General features: G+C 58.0%; 1 protein-coding gene across 1 annotated transcript in view; it reads left to right on the top strand.

Moving 5' to 3' along the window:
- The window catches only part of DYNC1H1 (dynein cytoplasmic 1 heavy chain 1), a 51914-nt gene extending 31411 nt beyond the window's left edge, over positions 1-20503 (top strand). Inside the window, exons 18-54 of the mRNA XM_014465962.2 lie at positions 1525-1645; positions 1947-1961; positions 4177-4310; positions 4750-4864; positions 4959-5120; positions 5205-5419; positions 5515-5719; positions 6710-6883; positions 6982-7101; positions 7308-7428; positions 8419-8614; positions 9009-9126; positions 9206-9421; positions 9920-10132; positions 10235-10362; positions 11855-12008; positions 12478-12624; positions 12715-12865; positions 12996-13249; positions 13338-13472; positions 13559-13653; positions 13758-13932; positions 14084-14159; positions 14732-14892; positions 14983-15094; positions 15188-15248; positions 15333-15456; positions 15558-15671; positions 16470-16640; positions 16821-17038; positions 17125-17228; positions 17809-18020; positions 18499-18652; positions 19214-19356; positions 19512-19680; positions 19814-19941; positions 20141-20503. Of these exons, the coding sequence (XP_014321448.1) occupies positions 1525-1645; positions 1947-1961; positions 4177-4310; positions 4750-4864; positions 4959-5120; positions 5205-5419; positions 5515-5719; positions 6710-6883; positions 6982-7101; positions 7308-7428; positions 8419-8614; positions 9009-9126; positions 9206-9421; positions 9920-10132; positions 10235-10362; positions 11855-12008; positions 12478-12624; positions 12715-12865; positions 12996-13249; positions 13338-13472; positions 13559-13653; positions 13758-13932; positions 14084-14159; positions 14732-14892; positions 14983-15094; positions 15188-15248; positions 15333-15456; positions 15558-15671; positions 16470-16640; positions 16821-17038; positions 17125-17228; positions 17809-18020; positions 18499-18652; positions 19214-19356; positions 19512-19680; positions 19814-19941; positions 20141-20269 (5440 nt within the window). The 3' untranslated portion in view covers positions 20270-20503. The remainder of the gene's footprint in view (positions 1-1524; positions 1646-1946; positions 1962-4176; positions 4311-4749; positions 4865-4958; positions 5121-5204; positions 5420-5514; positions 5720-6709; positions 6884-6981; positions 7102-7307; positions 7429-8418; positions 8615-9008; positions 9127-9205; positions 9422-9919; positions 10133-10234; positions 10363-11854; positions 12009-12477; positions 12625-12714; positions 12866-12995; positions 13250-13337; positions 13473-13558; positions 13654-13757; positions 13933-14083; positions 14160-14731; positions 14893-14982; positions 15095-15187; positions 15249-15332; positions 15457-15557; positions 15672-16469; positions 16641-16820; positions 17039-17124; positions 17229-17808; positions 18021-18498; positions 18653-19213; positions 19357-19511; positions 19681-19813; positions 19942-20140) is intronic.
- Positions 20504-22215: the final 1712 nt, after the last annotated feature.

Here is a 22215-nt window from a genome sequence, read left to right as displayed (position 1 = left end):
AGCAGGACCAGGTAAGCTCCTCTGGCCACTGCTGATCTCAGCTGCTGGGAGTCGCTGGCAGCTAGTTAGCAGTTACTCCCCTGGGAAAGCCCGGCCAGTGGCTGCCTCCAGACTGACAGACTGAGAAAGAAGCGTTTGGCAGTTACTCCTGGAGACCAGTGTCCTGCCCCCATGCAGCTGTTCTCATCCCGGCTTGTTGGGGTCTTGGTGCTGCCGTATAGACCCATGGTTTTCAGGCCAGGCTGCAGGGCACCTCTGGGGCCCACGGACTGCCTTACTGAGAGCCTGGAGTGAGGTGCGTGAGGCAGGGCCGGGGAGGCAGCACATGAGCCCTGGCAGCTCTGTGGTTTAAAAATGCAGTCTTTTTGTTGTTATGTGAGCTACCTTCACTCTCCCTTTTTTTTTTTCTAATGTATTTTTATTGATTTCAGAGAGGAAGGGAGAGGGAGAGAATCATTGACTGCCTCCTGCATGCCCCCTGGAATTGAACCCGGGACCCTTCAGTCCATAGGCTGACAGACATTCTATCCACTGAGCCACACCAGCCAGGGCTCGCTCTCCCTTTTTTAACTTAAAAAATGAATTTTGAGCGCTGGCCGGTTTGGCTCAGTGGATAGAGCACTGGCCTGCGGGTTGAAGGGTCCTGGGTTTGATTACAGTCAAGGGCACATGCCCGGGTTGCGGACTCGATCCCCAATAGGGAGTGTGTAGGAGGCAGCCTATCAGTTATTCTCTCTCATCATTGATGTTTCTATTTCTCTCTCCCTCTCCCTTCCTCTCTGAAATCAGTAAAAATATTTTTTAAATGAATTTTGAGCTGTAGTGCAATTTTCACAGCTTTCCCAAAATACCAGAGAAAGGTTTTGTTTAGATTTGAATGTAGGCATAGCCACCGTGCATCTCAGTTCTGAGGGACTTCAGTAACTCCATGACATGCCTGCTCAGTGTAGTCACCTCCCAAGGTCCCCTCCCAGCTGTAGGGACAGGCACAGCTCACCTGCTTGCTGTTTTCTTCACGAGCCTGCACCTTCAGAGCTGCACACTGCAGTTCCCATCTGTCCTCAGCACCTGCGCTCAGAGCACTGTTCAACAAGCTGAGACCCTGGACCACCGTTTCTTCTTGAACCACGTGGTTAAGTCTTTCTAAGGGAGTTGTTTTCAGTGTAGTGCTATAGGTCTCAGGGTTTTATATTTAACTAGAGGCCCGGTGCATGAATTCGTGCATAGGTGGGGTCCGGCTGGCTGGGGAGAGGGGCCGCGGGCTGTTGGCAGGCTGGCCCGGTCCCCTGGTGGAACTCCCGATCGAGGGGACAATTTGCATAGCCTTTTATTATATAGGATGTTAAAACTTCGGATTGCTTAAGCATCTTGAGTTCAGATTCTCAGGTTTTTCCATTTGTAGAAAATGAAAATTTCTGGGAAAGACTGATCTCAGCCCTTGGAGTCACCCTTAACACACAAACCTGGTGTTCCCCTCCCACCCCCCCCATTGGCCTCCGGACTCACACGCTGCTCTCCCGGCAGGCTTGTGGAGGACGAGGAGCGGCGCTGGACCGACGAGAACATCGACATGGTGGCTCTGAAGCACTTCCCCAACATCGACAAGGAGAGAGCCATGCCCTGCAGTCAGCCATGTCCCTCCTCTGTGACCCGTGACCCCTCCTCTGTGACCCCCTGACCTCTCTGTGACCTGGCCCTGCAGTTAGCCCTGTTCCCGCCTCCTGTCAGTCAGCCATGCCCTCTCCTCTGCCTTCCTGTCGGTTAGAATGATCCTCTGACCAAAAAACGTGTCTGTCTGGAAGTGCGCTGTCAATGAAGGTGGTTACACGCGTGACGGTGACTGCGTCTCTGCAGCCGCTGATAACGTAGGGGTTTAGGGTAGAGTCCCCGGAGTGTGGCTGGACGGCTGTTTCTTCTCTCCATGCGATGGCTGCTCCAGCCAGCAGATGTGGCTCCAGCGTGTTTGCAGGGAAAGCCTCTGCTTCCCCTTTGCTCTTTCCTCATTTGTGTGAACGTTTCATACGCTAAGATCCTCCACAGAGGTCACGTTTCCAGCACAGCCGCGAGCCGTCCTTTTCTCTGAAGAGGAGGTGGGGGCGCTTTAGTGAGTTGTCCTCTTGCTGTGCACGTCATTTGGTAGCAGCTGATTCGGGGGCGTGTCAGGGCCACGGTCTAAAAGGGCGAGACAGGGACGTGGCCCGTCGGGAGAGGTCCTGGCGTCGGGTCTCCACAGGCTCTCGGGCCTCCTGGGCGTAAGGAAGGGCTTGCCAGGCAGAGGGCCTGACGGGAGCACAGGCAGCAGGCAGGTGTGTTCATTGTGCTGGAGCAAGCCTGTCCGACTCCAAGGCTAACACGGCCAAATAAACAAGGGTTAAGTGTATGTGGCCACAAAAAAACAAAGCTTCAATTTTCATAGAAACGTAGGTTTATTTCGATAGAGACATGCTGAACACAAAGGGCTGAGATAAGTGAGTCATCGTTAACATAAAATAATAGAACATTTTAATAAAAATTAATATTTTTTCTTAAACATTAACTTATCAGACACTGAATAACTGCACAAATTAATAAGCGTAACACAAATAAGCCTATGTTTTTGTTCTCCAAAAGTGAAATATTTCCTGTTGCGCACACCAAACAAGTCAGTTCAAGACTAATGACATGGCAATTGGCTGCTTAAATATTCGCTGCTAGTATTAGTGGAGAGAAATGGTGCGCCTGTGCATAAGGCACGTAAGGGAAATGAATGCAATACAATTATAGTAATCAGTCATTAGTGAACATTGTAGTTCGTTATTAACAATTATGTATAACAGGATATTGTAAGTATTAAGCTAACGAAATTTTTGTTAAAACGTTTCTTTTTTTTTAAATTTTTATTGCTTAAAGTATTACAAAGAGTATTACATATGTCTCCTTCCCCCCCCCCCCCGCCCCGCCCTTGACAATCCCCTGGCCTCCCCTACCCCCAGTGTCTTATGTCCATTGGTTATGCTTATATGCATGCATACAAGTCCTTCGGTTGATCTCTTACCCCCCTCCACTCCTGCCCCCCAACCCTCCCCGGCCTTCCCGCTGTAGTTTGACAGTCTGTAAAACGTTTCTTACATACCGTTATATTGGCTGGGGAGTTTGACATGCTTGTGCTAGAATCTGCAGTTTATTTCCAGACTTGAGATGCTAATCCTTCAGTTAGAAGCAGTAGCTCCTCCCAGTGGCTTGTCTTTTCACTCTTTGGTGGTTTTTGAAAAACAAATGATTTTTGTTTATTTTAAATATATTTTTATTGAGTTTAGAGAGGAAGGGAGAAAGGTAGAAACAGCAATAATGAGAATCATTGATCAGTTGCTTCTTGCATGCCCCCTACTGAGGATTGAGCCACAACCCAGGCATGTGCCCTGACAGGGAATTGAACCGGGACCTCCTGGTTCATAGGTCGAAGTCCAACCACTGTGCCACACTGGCCGGGCGAAACAAATGTTCTTAAAGAAATACTATTGAAATTCGTAATTCATCAGTAGTTTTGTTTGTGTATGGAGTGAGCTATGGACACATTTTCTTTCCCACGAACATCCACGGTCCCAGCACCGTTTGTTGAATGACCTCTACTCTGCAGTCACTATCAAAATGGACTTCTGTGTGCACGGGTCTGTTTCAGAGCTCCGTCCTGTCCACTGATCGGTTTGTCGCTTCCTGTGCGCAAACCACATCCTCCTGATGACAGTGATAAGTCTGTCTGATCTCGGGCCTCACCCCTGGCTCTTCTGTGGGGAGGTCCTGACCTTTGGGCCTCTCCTCTCCAAATGACATTTAGAATTGGTTTGTCAGGCTGCAGCAGAACTGCCACCCACTGCTGTGATTTCTGCTGGGATCCCATTGATTGTCTGTGGGTGGGAGTGGCCTGTGCACGGTCGGTGCTTTTTCTGCAGGACCGTGGTTCTCTCCATTTACATAGGTCTCTCTCGTGTCTTCAGGGAGTCGGCCTTCTCTGCAGATTCTCCGTGTTTCCAGATCTAGTCCCAGTTACCTTGTGTTTTTCTTGGCTGTGTTGTAAATGACATCTTTTATTGCATTTTTAACAGAGGGTCATTCAATAATGTGGAATTATAATTGACTTTGGAATAATAACTAAGATCATGTCTTCTTAGTAATTTGGGTCTTACCTTTTTTCTCCAGGATTACATCCCAGTAGACCAAGAAGAGTTAAGAGATTATGTCAAAGCAAGGCTGAAAGTCTTCTATGAAGAAGAGCTTGACGTTCCTCTGGTCCTGTTTAACGAAGTGCTGGACCACGTGCTCAGGATCGACCGGTGGGCTTCTTGTTGTCACAGCTCCCCACTCACCTGAGCTGCTCTGGGGGTGGGGGGTTGGTACAGGGACCGGTGCTCTTCTCCCGACTGACCCTCCCCAGTCCCACCTCAGCCCCCCCGGCCAAGGGCCCCCCTTCTTTATGAGTCCCGCTTTTCTGTCCCCCACTTGCCTGCTAAGCAGACCTCCGTCAGCTCCTCCTAGTTCTGCACACCTGTGCTGACAGCCCTTTCCATCTCCTAGACCTGTCTCCCTCGTGCCATCGGATCTTTTCATCGCACTGGACCTGGCAAATAAAAAAGTTAAATTGTTATTTAACAAATTCAAGTTAAAACACATGAGAAATGTTGTAGACTGAATCCTAGAAAAGTCCAGGGCACAAGTATCAAAAGGGGAATGCAGCGTAAAGCCTTAAATGTATTCTTTCCGGTACCGTTTCAGAATATTCCGCCAGCCTCAAGGCCACTTGCTTCTGATTGGGGTCAGTGGAGCGGGAAAAACCACCCTGTCCCGATTCGTGGCCTGGATGAACGGTTTGAGTGTGTACCAGATCAAGGTGGGTCTCCGTAGGCTCTTCATCCAGCAGTGGGTTCTGGTTCCTGCTCGGAGCTCCTGGGGTGAGAGGGCCTAACCTGCCGCTGCCCCCGCAGGTCCACAGGAAGTACACGGGGGAAGACTTTGACGAAGACCTTCGGACAGTGTTGAGACGTTCTGGCTGCAAAAATGAAAAGATAGCGTTTATAATGGACGAGTCCAACGTGTTAGATTCTGGATTCCTGGAGCGAATGAATACGCTTCTGGCCAATGGAGAGGTGATGCAGTGGCCCATTGCCCTGGTGGCTGTTCCGTGGTGGCGTCACCAGGACCCGTCGGGCATGGTGCTGTTTATCTCGTAGGTCCCTGGTCTGTTCGAAGGCGATGAGTACGCCACCTTGATGACCCAGTGCAAAGAGGGGGCCCAGAAGGAGGGCCTGATGCTGGACTCGCACGAGGAGCTGTACAAGTGGTTCACCAGCCAGGTCATCCGCAACCTCCACGTCGTCTTCACCATGAACCCGTCCTCCGAGGGGCTCAAGGACCGGGCGGCCACGTCCCCGGCTCTTTTCAACAGGTACACGGTCTGCGCTCAGCTCTGGGTCAGCACGCGGGTTCCCTCCGGGGCAAACCCTGCCTTGGCCGCCGTCTGAGACTCGGGCCTTCCCGCAGGTGTGTGTTAAACTGGTTTGGGGACTGGTCCACGGAAGCGCTCTATCAAGTTGGCAAAGAATTCACCAGCAAGATGGACCTGGAGAAGCCGAATTACATTGTGCCCGACTACATGCCGGTCGTGTATGACAAACTGCCGCAGCCGCCGTCACACCGGGAGGCCATCGTGAACAGCTGTGTGTTTGTCCACCAGACTCTTCACCAGGTGGGTCATGGAGCGGGGCCCTGTGGTGCTTCACAGTCGCCCCTGGGCCGTCACCTGCCACAGAGATACCCTGCTCTTCTCTTTCCTGACCTCTGTCGACATCTTGTCACCGCCCTTTCCTGCCCCCGATTCTCCCTACAGTGTTCTCTCCTGTGCTCACTGACGCCTGTGTCCGGGCCTGTGCTCTTCTCACCCAGGGATCTGCGTACTGTTTCTGTAAAGGGCCAGGCTTTGCAGGCAGACAGGGCTCTGGCTCTGCCCGTGTAGCACAGGAGCCCCGCAGTTCCCGTGTAGACGGATGGGCGTGCTGTGCCGCCCGCTTCCTGCACAGGAACGTGCAGGGCAGGGCTTGCCTGGGCCTGGCTGCTGACCTTGCTCCTGACTCTGGTAGAAGCGTCCAGTCCACTTCCACCTGAAATGCCTGTAAAAACCACTCTGAGCTTGTGGGGGTTCTGGCGCCACTGCCCTGCCCTCCACACCCCCATCACACCTGCGGGAACCTTCATGGCTTCCAGAAGGCCGTCCAGCCCTGGCTTCCTGCTGGCCGCAGGTCCCGCCGCTGTGTGCTACACATCCCCTCTGGCAGAGGGCAGCATGGTGACGGGAGCCTGCGCTGCCTTGCCCGGGGCTGGCTCTCCTGGTGGAGTCCACAGAAACAAGCAGCGGCGGCAGAGGAGGCGTAGCTAACCGTAGCAATCCCGTTTGTAGTTCCATAGCGACCACACCGCCATCACCCTCCCCAGGAAGTGCATCTGAGGGTGTCAGATCCCCTTCCTGTCTTAGAGGAGCTTGAGAAAGCTGAGGTTTCAGGGGCTTTCAAGACCTCGCAGGAGGCTGAGCCAAGGCCCCAGCTCAAGTGTTGTGGCCCCTGAGGGCTGGGTACCTGCCAGGTGTCATACTGTGGCCAACAGGCAGAACAGAAGGGGTTTTTGAGGTTAAATCGCAGAGAACGTCCTGAAGAGTGAAAGGTTTACCTTTTTTTTCTAAAAGGCTAATGCTCGGCTCGCCAAGCGGGGCGGCAGGACGATGGCCATCACGCCTCGCCACTACCTGGACTTCATCAACCACTACGCCAACCTGTTCCACGAGAAGCGCAGCGAGCTGGAGGAGCAACAGATGCACCTGAACGTCGGGCTCAGGAAGATCAAGGAGACCGTGGACCAGGTACTCGCCGCACAGCCATGTTACACAGTGCCTGGCAGTGAGGGCCTCTGAGTGGTTATCCACGGTCCTCCCTCCCTGGCGTGGATTTTGTGTTCCAGGTAGAAGAGCTGCGTCGTGACTTGAGGATAAAGAGCCAAGAGCTGGAGGTGAAGAATGCGGCCGCCAATGACAAGCTGAAGAAGATGGTGAAGGACCAGCAAGAGGCCGAAAAGAAAAAGGTGAGTTTTCATTTCAGGATCTGCAGCCCTCGTGAGCCGGGCGTTTTCAGTCTCCGAGGAGGGTGGGGACTGCGGACTGAGGTGGCTTTCGGGTTTAACAGGTTAATGGGGTGGTGGTGCTTGGGGCAGGGTGAGGAGTGCGGCTCTAGGAGCCACTTGGCAGGTTACCATCCATAGTCCAGCGCTGAGCCGGCCTCCCCTTCCAGGTCATGAGCCAGGAAATCCAGGAGCAGCTGCACAAGCAGCAGGAGGTCATCGCAGACAAGCAGATGAGCGTCAAGGAAGACCTGGACAAGGTGGAGCCCGCCGTCATCGAGGCCCAGAACGGTAAGGGCTGTCTTCGGCCCTTAAAGCAACGTTCCGTCCAGCTAGGCTGCTTCCACCTTAGCAAAGCCCTCCTCATGAGGAAACTGACAAAACAAGCTTCGTGCTGATACAAATTTTCTAAAAATCTGGTGATTACTTAAATAGGCCATTTGTAATTCTGGCTTGAATTTCAGCAAGAAATACTCTGAAGTGTGCAGTGTTGCCCTCTGGTGGTCATGTCTGAGAGTGCTCTGGTCGTGGCCGGCGGCTACTGATTTTTAAGTGGTGACCACAGTACTTCCCATTCCTTCCCCCATGGCTCGCACCCTGTGAACTGTGGCTGCAGGGGCCAGACCTGCTTGGTTGGCAGTCTACACGGTATTAGGAGCGGCCTCACCCCTGTGCCCCCTGCCTGCTCGCTAACGTTGAACTTGTTTCCAGTAACTCGTTATGTCGTCTCCACATCACACCACAAGATAAACTAACAGGCACCATCCAGACTGTACATTTTTACTCATAGTTGGACGTAAGCGAGAATTTAGTTCTCATCTGCTGAGTAATCGCTTAAAAAGTGTTTTAAGTCAAGTTCAGGCTGGAAAACTGCCTTTCAGCTTGTGGAAGGCGCTGGCCATTTCTTAGGCCTGTTGGGTCCATGTCTTCACGCAGCAAGTCAGGCAGCTTCTAGACTGGCCGGTCGAAAGCCTCTTTGTTTAAACTGTAGGAAATGCACAGTTACATTACGTGTAAAAACATTTTTTAAATAGTTCCGGATCCTTCCTGAGGCAATTTTAAAGGTGACAGCCTGCTTTTCATAGTGTTGCAGTTTGTGCTCGTTCAGTAAGCTCTCCACGACTGTTTAAAAGACCGGCTGCTGAAGCTGTTTCGGGGTTTAAGGACAGAAACTCAGCTGTTCCTGAGCAGTCGGAGTCAAAGTGTCTGGCTGTGGTGTGCTCCCTTCTCACTGCCATGCTCTCTCTCCCCCCAAACCTCTTCCGCCTCCACTGCGCTCAGCTGTGAAGTCCATCAAGAAGCAGCACCTGGTGGAGGTGCGGTCCATGGCCAACCCCCCTGCCGCCGTGAAGCTGGCGCTCGAGTCCATCTGTCTGCTGCTGGGCGAGAGCACCACGGACTGGAAGCAGATCCGCTCCATCATCATGCGGGAGAACTTCATCCCCACCATCGTGAACTTCTCTGCCGAGGAGATCAGGTGAGCAGGGCGGGGCCCGCGGGGACTGCAGGTGTCGGGGGTGGTTGCTCTGGCGCAAGTTGTGTTGGTCACAGAGATGCCTTTCCAGGCCACTTTCCCCCCGAGGAGTCAGGTTTTTCCCATGTTCCTTCCGGGCTTTTCTGGTCCCTTCACCCCTGCGAGCCAAGCCCGGGCTGCAGAGCTGGCCCCAGCCTGTCTCCTGTCAGGGAGGCGAGAGGCCGAAGGTCAGAGTCCTCAGCAGCTGCATCCACTGTCACTTAGAACGAGGGTCGGAGTGGCCGGTCCTCCGTGGTCACTGGGCAGCAGATGGGAACTGGCCATCCCATTGGATTTCCTAAAAGCTCTGCTTCACTTCGCCTGGCACGTACTTAGAAACACGCCTCCTCTGTTGCAGTGATGCCATAAGGGAGAAGATGAAGAAAAACTACATGTCCAACCCGAGCTACAACTATGAAATTGTGAACCGGGCTTCCCTGGCCTGCGGGCCGATGGTGAAGTGGGCCATCGCACAGGTAAGGAGCCCAGGAGCCCAGGAGCTCCCGTGCGCAGCGACCGTCGCTTGTGAGTAAGAGTTCTGTCCGCTCTCCTCAGCTCAACTACGCAGACATGCTGAAGCGCGTGGAGCCTCTGCGCAACGAGCTGCAGAAGCTGGAGGACGACGCCAAGGACAACCAGCAGAAGGCCAACGAGGTGGAGCAGATGATCCGGGACCTGGAGGCCAGCATCGCCCGCTACAAGGAGGAGTACGCGGTGCTCATCTCCGAGGCCCAGGCCATCAAAGCAGACCTGGCCGCCGTTGAGGCGAAAGTAAGTCCTCGGGGACCCACGACCTTTCTGCCCACCCCCGGATTCTGTCTCGGCGTCAACACCCATGACACGTGCTTCGAGCACCACCTTTGTCTCCGCGAGTTAGCGCTGTCATGGCTGAGGGTGCTGGGGCTCTGAGTGGCATTTAGGGAGCTGCCCCTGGGCAGGCTAAAACCAGTGCACCCCTCCCCGCCCCCAGCTCCAAACCTGTTTGTTCTCCGGTCACCGAGGGCCTCCTTGTCAGGGCCTCCCATCCACTGTGTCCCCATCATCGCTCACACCCGCCCTCTGAGTCCTCAGAATACTCTAATCTCTGCCCCTGCATCTTCCCTACAGGCCAGCCCTTTCCTGCTGTCCCTTCCACCATCCTTCTTCCTGCCCCGTCTCTGCTCAGGCTGTGACCTGAGCCTGCTTGTATTCCCAGCCTGCCCTAAGCCTGCACACAGTGTGGGGAACGGCGTGCGCTTCCCTGTGTAGACCCTGCTGCTTGTCCTCTAGGTGAACCGGAGCACTGCCCTTCTGAAGAGTCTGTCTGCTGAACGCGAACGATGGGAAAAAACAAGCGAAACCTTCAAAAACCAGATGTCCACCATCGCTGGGGACTGCCTCCTGTCGGCGGCGTTCATTGCTTATGCAGGTTACTTCGACCAGCAGATGCGGCAGAACCTGTTCACCACGTGGTCCCACCACCTGCAGCAGGCCAATATCCAGGTACAGCCCCGGGAGCTTCCTGGGGGGCGAGCCTGACCGGGTCCAGGAAACTGGCCCCGCCCACAGCGTGCAGCGAGGAGCGCTAACCGCCCTGCCCCTCAGTTCCGCACAGACATCGCCAGGACGGAGTACCTTTCCAATGCTGACGAGCGCCTCCGCTGGCAGGCCAGCTCCCTACCTGCCGACGACCTGTGCACAGAGAACGCCATCATGCTCAAACGCTTCAACAGGTATGCGGGTTGCCAGGCCGTGTGCAGGCCCCATTTCCAACCCTCCTCCTCGTGGGCAGGCCGTGCTGACCGGTCTGTGCTCCCTCCGATGGCGGGGGCACGTCCTTCTGTTCGGTCTCGGCGTCTGACTCGCTCTGCAGTGACTGTTTCTGCTCTAACCTGATGAAACTGAATGGCCGGGTTGTGTGCCGGGTGGACATTGAACAGACCAGACCTTGAAATGTTGGGACTGAAAATACTCAGCTTGCAGTAGTGTCACAGGAGAAATGGCTGCCAGAGTGAGACATGGACCGTGACTCCACGAAGGTGGGCTAGACCCTGCCGGTCACAGAGCTCTCAGGCTCGGCCCTCTGCGGCTGCTCTCACACCCAGTGTCCTTGCTGTTTTCTTTAAAGATTTTTAAAATTGATTTTTAGTGAGAGAGAGGAGGAGAGAGAGAAACATCAATGTGAGAGAGCTAAACATCTATCGCGTCTGCAACCCAGACATGTACCCTAACCGGGAATCAGATGGCAACCTTTTGTTGTACGGGACACCGCCCAACCGAGCCACACCGGCCCGGGTTGTTTTTTTTAAAACCTTATCCTCAGGTTTATTTTTAACCTCATCTGGATGTGTTAGAACCTGTGAGCCCTTGCTGTGTGCCATTGGTCCAGGGACACAGATGATGAGACTAGGCCAGTGTTGTTGGAGTTCAGGAGCAAACCCTCAGGTCCCATGAGCATCTCGAGATGTTGCCCCGTCTGTGGTGTGTGGAGCTGGATCTGCTCATGGAAAGCACACACACTTCTAGGTGTTGATTCGATAGCTGGCACGTGAGGCCAGAGTGCGCCAGCGGAAGGTGGGGTGCCGCGGGTGCCCTTGTTAGGCCCATGCACGGGGAGGCCGGGGGTCTTTGCCAGCCCGCTGTCCACACAGAGCCGTGCACGCACCAAGGGGGCTCCGGCAGACGGGGTGAGGCCAGGTGCTGAGCAGGGGGGTGCGCTCCCCCTCGGACACACGTCTATAAACACCTAATCTTCACGCAGACCAACCAGAAACTGGGGGCTACAGGAGGATTCTTCTCACTTTTGTAGCTTCTGAACTTTATAGAAGCATGTGTGTGTGTGTTACGTTTTAAACTTTGTCTTAATTGGCTGTGTGACCCTGAACAGATTTTAGCCTCTTCGTTCCTCCTTTATAAAAACAGGTGTGAGAACATGCCTCATGGGATTATGGCTGACAGGTGCAGCCGTAGCACTGACGTCCCTACCCATGAAGGGCCGTGACTAGTGCATAGAACAGCCATTCTGACCGTGTGCTCGGCCGAGAGAGGGTGTAACTGCAGCCCTGCTCAGCCTCTGTTCGGGCACCATTGTCATTAGTATCTGGAAACCACACCTGAGCGGCAGTAGCCTCTCCGCCTGCCTTGTCTGGCTCGGCCCCCCACTCCCCCCGCCATGTTCTTGCCTTCCTGTTGCCTTCCCCGACGGCTCCTCCGCCTCATCCTCAGGTACCCGCTGATCATCGACCCCTCGGGACAGGCCACGGAGTTCATCATGAACGAGTACAAGGACCGCAAGATCACGCGGACCAGCTTCCTGGACGACGCCTTCAGGAAGAACCTGGAGAGCGCGCTGCGGTTCGGGAACCCGCTGCTGGTCCAGGTCTGTGCGCCTCTGAGCTCTTCACATCCTGCTTCCGAGAGGGAAGTCCTGTTAGGAGACGTTCAGTTGTTTCAAACACTGAAAGTCCATGTGAAAGACACCTGACTGACTGGTACAAAGGGGCAGATTGTGAGCTTTGTGAGCCTTCCTGTGGCAGAGCAGGAAAAGCTTAGAGAGTGTCCTATTAGAAAACAAACCAACAAAAGCAGGGCTTGCACGTAGATGCCCCTTAGCTGGTCCCGTCCCCTGGCAGTGACGGAGATGCCCGGCCGTCGTGGGCACGTCTGGCTAACGTGACTGAGGGACGGAGTGTTTTTAAAGCAGCCGCTGCGACTCTGGCCCCGTGTTGCTGGTGCTGGTCTGAACGGCTGGTACGCTGGGAAGGTGTGCTCACCGGAGCGGGACGTCTGTCGAGGCACCCTCACCTGGTGCACACAGTCACCCCGGCCGTCTCCACGTGTGTCTGCAGGACGTGGAAAGCTACGACCCGGTGTTGAATCCGGTGCTGAACCGCGAGGTGCGGCGCACGGGAGGGAGAGTGCTGATCACCCTCGGGGACCAGGACATTGACCTGTCCCCCTCCTTCGTCATCTTCCTGTCCACCCGCGACCCAACCGTAAGGAGCGAGCCCTTCCCGTAGGCACATGGCATAGTGGGGTCGAGGCTGACGCATCAAAGCAGACGGTCCCGTTACCCCTTCCGGCAGGTGGAGTTCCCGCCAGACCTCTGCTCCCGGGTCACCTTCGTCAACTTCACCGTCACCCGCAGCAGCTTACAAAGCCAGTGTCTCAATGAGGTGCTCAAAGCAGAAAGACCTGACGTGGACGAGAAACGCTCCGACCTTCTTAAGCTCCAAGGTACGTTCCTGGGTGGGGCTGGGGGTACGGAGGCTGGGCTTCGAGGGGCCGATGTTTCCGCGTGCGCCGGGCTCTCGGAGCGCGTCCCTTAGCCAGGGAGCGCTGCCGCAGACCCCGCTGTCTGTTCCAGGGGAGTTCCAGCTCCGCCTGCGGCAGCTGGAGAAGTCCCTGCTGCAGGCGCTCAACGAGGTGAAGGGGCGCATCCTGGACGACGACACCATCATCACGACGCTGGAGAACCTCAAGCGGGAGGCCGCCGAGGTGACGCGAAAGGTCGAGGAGACCGACATCGTGATGCAGGAGGTGGAGACGGTGTCCCAGCAGTACCTGCCGCTGTCCACCGCCTGCAGCAGCATCTACTTCACCATGGAGTCCCTGAAGCAGGTGACCGCGCGGCAGGGGCAGGGGCGGCGGCCGGGCGAGGGCACGCGGTGCCGGGTGGGTGCTGACGGCCCCGTCGCCTCCTCGGCAGATACACTTCCTGTACCAGTACTCGCTGCAGTTCTTCCTGGACATCTACCACAACGTCCTGTACGAGAACCCCAACCTGAAGGGCATCACGGACCACACGCAGCGCCTCTCCATCATCACCAAGGACCTCTTCCAGGTGCGGCCGCTTGCTGTCGGGCGGGGTGGGGCGGGGCGGGCAGCGGGGCTCCTCAGAGCAGCAGCATTTCCTGCTTTGGCCCCCAGGTGGCGTTCAACCGGGTGGCCAGGGGCATGCTGCACCAGGACCACATCACCTTCGCCATGCTGCTGGCCAGGATCAAGCTGAAGGGCACCCTCGGGTAAGGCGGCGCCGGCCCACTCCATCCTGGGCGGGCACTGTCCTGTCAGTCATGCGGCTCTCAGTAGGCGTCTAAGACACCTACTAGCCCACCACCCTTTGCAGGGAGCCCACCTACGATGCGGAGTTCCAGCACTTCCTGCGAGGGAAGGAGATCGTGCTGACGGCCGGCTCCACGCCCACCATCCAGGGCCTGACTGTGGAGCAGGCGGAAGCCGTCGTGAGGCTGAGCTGCCTCCCTGCGTTCAGAGACCTGATCGCCAAGGTTCAGGCCGACGAGGTGGGTGCTGACGTTCCTCTCCCCGGGAAGCGCACCAGGAGTGTGTGTGGTGACACCAGAGCCCCCTGCTTGTGCGCCTGCGGTACCAGGGCCGCCTGTGCCCACGAGCATGAGCTCTGCTCGCGGTGACGCTCCCACTGTGTCTCCACAGCAATTCGGCATCTGGCTGGACAGCAGCTCCCCTGAGCAGACGGTGCCCTACCTCTGGAGTGAAGAGAGCCCCGCAAGTGAGCCCCGTCAGGCCCCGTCATCCCCTCCTGGGCTTCGCAGCCACTGGTTCCTGAGAGCAGTGTCTGTGCTGAAGCTTTAGGAGTCGGCTTAGCAGTGGGAGAGCAACCTTTGCTCATGCCTGTCCCCTCTCGTGCTTCAGGACCCAACGAGAAATGATAGGAAGGCCCTTGCCCAGCATGGAGGGGAGATGGGCTGTTACTGTGTGTGTGGCCAGCCAGGCCCCTAGAGGTGGGGTGAGCACCAGCCGCAGGCCACGGGGAGGGCTGGTGATGACTGCCCTGCTCTGTAGACGGAGGATTCGGGGTTCTATCTACACAGTGAGCGGGTACAGTGGGTCATTTAAAATCCTAAGTGCCCAGTGCCCATGAAGGTGTCCTCGTGTGTCCAGGGGCTCGCTGAGGACCAGGTAGGGGCAGTTCTCCCGGGCAGAGAGGACCAGAGGCAGTGTTGCAACTTCTGAGGGGCTGAGTGTTTGCTGATTAGAGACTCCTCCCGAGAAAGTCCAGGCTGGGGGTCAGCTCAATCAGTGCTGTCACCAACTCCCACCCCTCTCACGGCCTCGTTTCAGCGCCCATCGGGCAAGCCATCCACCGCCTGCTCCTGATCCAGGCTTTCCGCCCCGACCGCCTGCTGGCCATGGCCCACGTGTTTGTCTCCACGAACCTCGGCGAGTCCTTCATGTCCATCATGGAGCAGCCGCTCGACCTGACGCACATCGTGGACACAGAGGTGGGCCTCGTCACAGGGCTCTCCTCGCTCCGCACGGGGCCACGCTGTCCGCTGGACGCCCGAGCTGAATCCCGACTTCTTCATCTGCAGGTAAAGCCGAACACGCCTGTCCTCATGTGCTCCGTGCCTGGTTATGATGCCAGCGGGCACGTGGAAGACCTGGCGGCCGAGCAGAACACGCAGATCACATCCATCGCGATCGGTAAGGGGGCGGGGGCGGGGCCTGGTCACGGTCTGGGTGGAAGCCCCGCGCTCCCGCCTGCGGCCTGCGTGCTGACTCAGCTTCTGGCCCCAGGCTCAGCAGAAGGCTTCAACCAAGCGGACAAGGCCATCAACACGGCGGTGAAGTCGGGCAGGTAGGCCTGCTGTGCTTGCTCAGGACGCCTGGCTCCCAGGGGCCGACAGGACACTGAGCGTGGCGGCTCTCGCTCTGCCTGCAGGTGGGTGATGCTGAAGAACGTGCACCTGGCCCCGGGGTGGCTGATGCAGCTCGAGAAGAAGCTGCACTCCCTGCAGCCGCACGCCTGCTTCCGGCTCTTCCTCACCATGGAGATCAACCCCAAGGTGGGCGCCGGGGGAGACTGGCGGACATCCTGCCCGGGGGGGTGTGGGCACCTGAGCCACAGCGCCCAGCACACAGAGCGGTGACAGGCCCCTCTTCTCAGGTGCCCGTGAACCTGCTCCGAGCCGGCCGCATCTTCGTGTTTGAGCCGCCCCCGGGAGTGAAGGCCAACATGCTGAGGACGTTCAGCAGCATCCCCGTCGCGCGGATATGCAAGGTAAGGCCCGCGTTAGTCTGTCTTAGCAAAGGCAGGGCCGTCGCCGCATTCAGGCGCCGCCTCCCTGCTCCCCAGACACCCAGAGGGCCCGTCCACAGGTGGTTTCCTAACTGCCGGCAGTTCACATGCAGTAAAAGGTTAAAGGTCCACGTACTCGTGTGGGGGCAGGGCTGTGACACGCCCACAGCAAAGTCCTGGAACCCATTTGTATCCCAGATGCTGGGGAATCCATTGCTCCCGTCATGGGCGCCCCGAGGGGTGGGCAGGAGGAGGGGCGTTCTTCATGCTGCAGTTGACCTGGAACAGTGACCTCTGCAGTCAAAAATCCACGGTCACTTGACTCCCCGAAAACCTCTACAGTCAGTGTCTGGGTTGGTGCCAGGATTCCGGTGGATACCAAGTCCCATGCTGCTCACATCCCCTATGCAAATGGTGCAGAACAAGACATGTCATCAGCCCTCCACATCTGGGGGTGCAAAACCCAGCAATAGGAAGAGCTATTTGTTGAAAACAAGTCCACGTGTAAGTTGACCCGTGCAGTCCAAACCCACATAGCTGGAGGCCAGCTGTGTTTTATGTTGTGCCAGGACGCACCGTCGTCCGCATCACTGTTGGCTGAATCACCTACCTCAGCAGTGTCACTAACCACACCTCTCGTTTGTGTTCACCTGCCGCATGGTGAGCCCTGCAGCTCACGGTGGTTCAAAGCCTCGATTCCCACGAGGATCGGCACTGTTTTCCCAGACCGAAAGGGCGCTGCTCTCTGGTGACCCATCCTTGGTAACTTTCCTCCCGTAGTCTCCCAACGAGCGTGCGCGCTTGTACTTCCTGCTGGCCTGGTTCCACGCCATCATCCAGGAACGCTTACGGTATGCTCCCCTGGGCTGGTCAAAGAAGTACGAGTTCGGGGAGTCGGACCTGCGGTCGGCCTGCGACACCGTGGACACGTGGCTGGACGACACGGCAAAGGCAAGTGTGGGCTGTGCCTGGTCAGAGGGAGGGGAAGCCTAGAAACGTTCCCGGTTGTGAGGGCAGCTTAGAAACCAGCGGGCAGCGCAAACGACCTGCTAGGTGTGAGTGTGAGGGAGGACCCTGCAGACGGGCCCAGGGCGTGCCCCCACCCCTACTGACCGGCCTTTGCTCGCCCAGGGGCGGCAGAACATCTCGCCGGATAAGATCCCCTGGTCCGCGCTGAAGACCTTGATGGCCCAGTCCATCTACGGCGGGCGCGTGGACAACGAGTTTGACCAGCGTCTGCTCAACACCTTCCTGGAGCGCCTGTTCACCACGAAGAGTTTCGACAGCGAGTTCAAGCTGGCCTGCAAGGTCGACGGGCACAAGGACATCCAAATGCCGGACGGCATCAGGTACGGCCGCTCCCTGCCCGTGCGGTCGGGACGCCAGGCAGTTCCCCTTCTCGCGTGACGGCACGACCCGTGTGCTGGTTTTCCAGGCGAGAGGAGTTCGTGCAGTGGGTGGAGCTGCTCCCCGACACCCAGACACCCTCCTGGCTGGGCCTGCCCAACAACGCCGAGAGAGTCCTCCTCACCACCCAGGGTGAGTGCCCGGTCCCCTCAGGCCGCCCACGCCCGCTCCCGGGCAGCGACTTCACCCCGCAGAGTCCTGCAGCTCAGGCGGGGCTGGGAGGCTGTGTCTGTGCAAGTGAGGGGGTCAGTCCACACAGAAAGCATTTCAGCTTGTCGTCTGAGAGTTGGCAAGTAACCGGTACTGAGGGATGTTTTAAACCATCAGTCTCTTACTGGAATGTTTTTAGAATTTTTTCACTTGCCAGATGCTTTCCCAATAAGCATCTGATCCAGTGGTTCTCAAAGTGTGGTCCCCAGATCAGCATGAGCCTCGCCTGCACATTCTTAGAAAGGCAGGTTCTCAGGCCCACCCCACACCTCCGGACTCAGAACTGGCTGCTGGGGGCCAGCCATCTGTTTTGGGGAAGGGGTTGGTTTGTAATTTTTAGAGAGAGGAGGAGAAAGAACATCGATGTGGGAGTGCGACGCGGATGGGCTGCCTCCTGCACGCCCTGTGGGTAACTCACTCTGTGGCCTCACATTGAAATCCTTTGTTCCTCTGCTCTCCCTGTTGCCTCGCTGCCCCCTCCGCTGCTGGGAATGTGGCCCAGGCGTGGACATGATCAGCAAGATGCTAAAGATGCAGATGCTGGAGGACGAGGACGACCTGGCCTACGCGGAGACCGAGAAGAAGGCGCGGGCGGACTCCACGTCCGACGGGCGCCCCGCCTGGATGAGGACGCTGCACACCACCGCCTCCAACTGGCTGCACCTCATCCCCCAGACGCTGAGCCATCTCAAGCGAACAGTGGACAACATCAAGGTGGCCGGCAGGAGGGGTGGGGCCACCCAAGTCCAGGGGCTCGAGACGCTCTTAGTCAGGTGACCGGCGGGAGGGGCGGGGCCACCCAAGTCCAGGGGCTGGAGATGCTCTTAGTCAGGTGACCGGCGGGAGGGGCGGGGTCACCGAAGTCCAGGGGCTCGAGACGCTCTTAGCCAGGTGGCCGGTGGCAGACTGTGCTCAGTGCTGTCCCAGAGGCACTCGCCCAAGCCAGACGGGAGGCTGCCTCACTAAACGGCGAGTCCCGAAGGCTGTCCATCTCCCAGGAGCTGGGGACCGGGCTGCTGCCTGTCAGCAGGACCCTGTCAGGTCCAACCAGCATCATGGAGGTCGGGCCCAGATCCTGCTCGGGCAGCCGTGGGCACCTGCACGGTGCTGGGGTCCTGGGGCTGGTTACTGGGGAGGAGGCCTCTTCTAAACCCTCTTCCCTTCGCTCTGCCTTCGGTGCGAACCACCTTAGGACCCTTTGTTCCGATTCTTCGAGAGAGAAGTGAAGATGGGCGCCAAGTTGCTGCAGGATGTCCGCCAGGATCTCGCTGACGTCGTCCAAGTGTGCGAAGGGAAGAAGAAGCAGACCAACTACCTGCGCACGCTCATAAACGAGCTGGTGAAAGGTGTGCTCGGGGGCTGGGCGTCGGCCTCTGTGCTCAGAGCATCAGCAGGTCCCGCCAGGTCTCGTACCCCGTCCTCTGCTCCGGCTTCTCCGGCCGCTGGGCCCCTCACTCGGGCAGCCTTAGGAAGGAAGGCCAAAGGCATTTGTTTTCCTTTTATGCTGGTCCGTCGAACAGGAACTAAAAGCTTTATGCAACTTCTGCAGTATATGGGGGGTGGGGGAGCAGGACAGGAAAATTGGGCGCCGCAGGTGCAAAGACTCAGGGTAGCCCAGGTGTCGCCCAGCAACCCCAAGAGCCCGCATCATCAGTGGCCTCCAGGCAGAGCTGTGGGTTAGAGGTTGTGGCTGTGGTGTCAGGTCCTCCAGACATGCACCCTCGGGTGCACTGAACTGCTGTAGGGCAGGTGGAGCCCTGGCCAGGGCGCATGCGGTGCAGCTGGGGGGAGGGGGCGGAGGGTGCCTCTGTGGACACACTCGGGACCCAGGTGAGTGCCAGCAGGTTGGCCCAGTCTGTGCTGGGGGATTGTGGGAACTGATGCCGGCAGCCTGGGTCTCCTTGCAGGGATCTTGCCGCGCAGCTGGTCCCACTACACGGTACCTGCGGGCATGACCGTCATCCAGTGGGTGTCTGACTTCAGCGAGAGGATCAAACAGCTACAGAATATTTCTCTGGCGGCTGCGTCTGGCGGTGCCAAGGAGCTGAAGGTGGTGATGGCGCTCCTGAGCGGCTGGGGGAGGGGTGGCAGCAGCAGTGGGGCGGGGGGTGGGGGGTTAAAGGGGGGGCGGGCAAGCAGAGGCCCAGCTCTGACCTGGGAGGACGCGTGGGGCGTGCTCCTCACCGGGGCTGCTTCTCCCCACAGAACATCCACGTGTGTCTGGGTGGCCTGTTCGTGCCCGAGGCGTACATCACCGCCACGAGGCAGTACGTGGCCCAGGCCAACAGCTGGTCCCTGGAGGAGCTCTGCCTGGAGGTCAATGTCACCACTTCGCAGAACACCACCCTGGACGCCTGCAGCTTTGGGGTCACGGGTGAGTTGGAGGGTGTGGACCCAGCCTCCGTGTCGCCCCCAGACGTGTGGAAGGAGGTCAGAGGGCCAGGAGCTGGAGCTGGGCCGCGGGTTCCCGGGCTGTTCCCACTCTTCATGGCTGGTCCTTCCTCCAGGTCTGAAGCTGCAGGGGGCCATGTGCAGCAACAACAAGCTCTCGCTCTCCAACGCCATCTCCACGGTCCTGCCCCTCACACAGCTGCGCTGGGTCAAGCAGACAAACGCGGAGAAGAAAGCTAACGTGGTAGGTGGCGCCTCCTGGCCTCTGTGGTCGGGGAGACACAACCCCGTAACCAGAGCGAAGTCACCTCCCCTGTCCACCCGGGAGCGGGACCCGCACCTGGTCCACAGTCCAGGAGCCCCACTTCCTCAGGAAGGCCCTTGGCGCCTTCGCCGCCACCTCCCTCTCCCTCTGCCAGCACTGACCCCGCCTTTCCTCGCAGGTGACCTTACCTGTCTACCTGAACTTCACCCGGGCAGACCTCATCTTCACGGTGGACTTTGAAATTGCCACCAAGGAAGACCCTCGCAGCTTCTACGAGCGTGGGGTCGCCGTCCTGTGCACGGAGTGAACGACGTTTCCCAGCTCCCGTCTGTAGGGGACGATGCAATATTTAACACGGACTCATTCTCATTCTTAAACCTTCGAAAGGCATGCACTTGTCGGAGCCAGGTCGTCGGTTTGAGGCTGGAGGAGCGTGAGGACGGACGGTCAGGACTGGTGGGAGGTGAGGTGGGCGGGCCCAGGCACGTGTTTTGAGGGTCGATGGCATGGCTTGTTTTATTAAATAAAACACTAAGCATGACCCGGCTCCCGCCTCTTCTGTCTCAGCACCGCCTCGGGCACTGTGAGCTCTGCTGCGGCTGCTGAATTACAAGCCTGGGTAGGAACCCCTCGGGACACCGAGCAGCCAGGTGTCCGGGATCAATAACCGATACCTGAGCCCGGCCGGTGTGGCTCAGTGGTTAAGATCAACCTATGAACCAGGAGGTCACGGTCAGGGCACACGCCCAGGTTGCGGGCTTGATCACCAGTGTGGGGCATGCAGGGGGCAGCCGATCAATGATTCCCTCTCCCTTCCTCTCTGAAGTCAATAAAAATAAATAACCGATACCTTAGCCTGTGCAGCCCCTCGTGGGGGAGCGGGTGCCGAGGCGCTCGTTGGGCTCTGCCACCTGTCCCGCCTCCTCCCAGCGTCTCATTCCCGCAGATCCTAGGGGGCGGCAGGGAGAGGCGGCTGGCAGTCTGAGTGCTGCTCCTGTTCAGGGGGACGTGAGGGCGGCGTAGGGGGTGTGGCCTCCCGTCCGGGTCCCTGCGGGAGTTCCCAGGGTTGAGTGGTGAGGCCCCAGCAGAGTGAGGGTCCCGACCCTCCAGCCCACCCCACTTCACCCCACTTACGGGCGAGGGTCCCGAGCACAGAAGCTGATGTGGCGCCAGGTGAGGGTCCAGAACAGGAGAGGAACTCGCCGTGATCCAGAGGCCACGCGGGAGGGAGCGCAGAACAGCTCCCCACACGGCGGAGGACTTGGCTGCAGCAACTCAGCTACTGGCCACCCAGCCACCCCTGAGACACCATCCCCCGCCTCAGCCTGGGGCCGTCCCGCAGGTCCAGGGTCCCAGCTCCCCGCGGAGGACTGCCCAGGAGGAGTGCCCAAAGCACCTACGGCCTCCCAACCCCACGCCCGAGGTGACACCACCAGGGCAGGGCCTCCTCCAGCCTCGCCCCACCCAGCCCCTCGCTGACTCGGGACCTCATCTCTGGGACCACCACTGGCCCTGCCCCTGGAGGGTCCAGCTGGACAGTGGCCACAGCCCTACCTGTTCTCACTGGCTGAGCTGGCAGAAGGGGGACCTGAGGGGCCAGGGGCACATGACACACCCGCCCGAGGAGCCAGTCCACCACACAGGCCACCAGCCCAGGCTGCCCTGGAGGAGAAGAGACTCCCAGGGCCCGGGCGCCAAAGGACACGCAGCCCTGTCCTCGGGGGACCCTTTATTGGCACTGGGAACAGCGTGGTCCCGGGGCTGCGGGCAGCGGCCGGCAGGGGGCTCGGAGGGCGTGCGGTCGATGCCTGCGAGGAATGAAACACTGTCAATCGGGAAGCACGAGAGCGGCTGCCCTGCTGTGTTCAGATGTCACTGCCTTGGGACCATGCTCGCCCGAATGAGCCGGCGAATGAGCCAAAGCCGGCACTCAGCCGGGCTGGGCGGTTCAGCGGTTGAGCCTCGACCTAGGAACCCAGAGGCCATGATCCGATTCCCAGTCGGGGCACATGCCCAGGTTGCAGGCTCGATCCCCAGTAGGAAGTGTGCGGGAGGCAGCCGATCAAGGATTCTCTCTCATCATTCATGTTGCTTTCTCTCTCTCTCACTCTCCCTTCCTCTCTGAAGTCAATCAAAATACACTTTTTAAATGTTTGCCAAAAAAAAAAAAAAAAGCCATCGGCTCAGATGTCCCTGGAGCGGCACAGGTGAGACAGCAGAATGAGATGGGGCTGTGTTGCTCCTCCAACAGCG

Source organism: Myotis lucifugus, unplaced genomic scaffold (genome assembly GCF_000147115.1).
Source record: "Myotis lucifugus unplaced genomic scaffold, Myoluc2.0 scaffold_316, whole genome shotgun sequence".
NCBI classification, from domain to species: domain Eukaryota; kingdom Metazoa; phylum Chordata; class Mammalia; order Chiroptera; family Vespertilionidae; genus Myotis; species Myotis lucifugus.
This window is presented reverse-complemented; position numbering and strand designations above follow the sequence as displayed.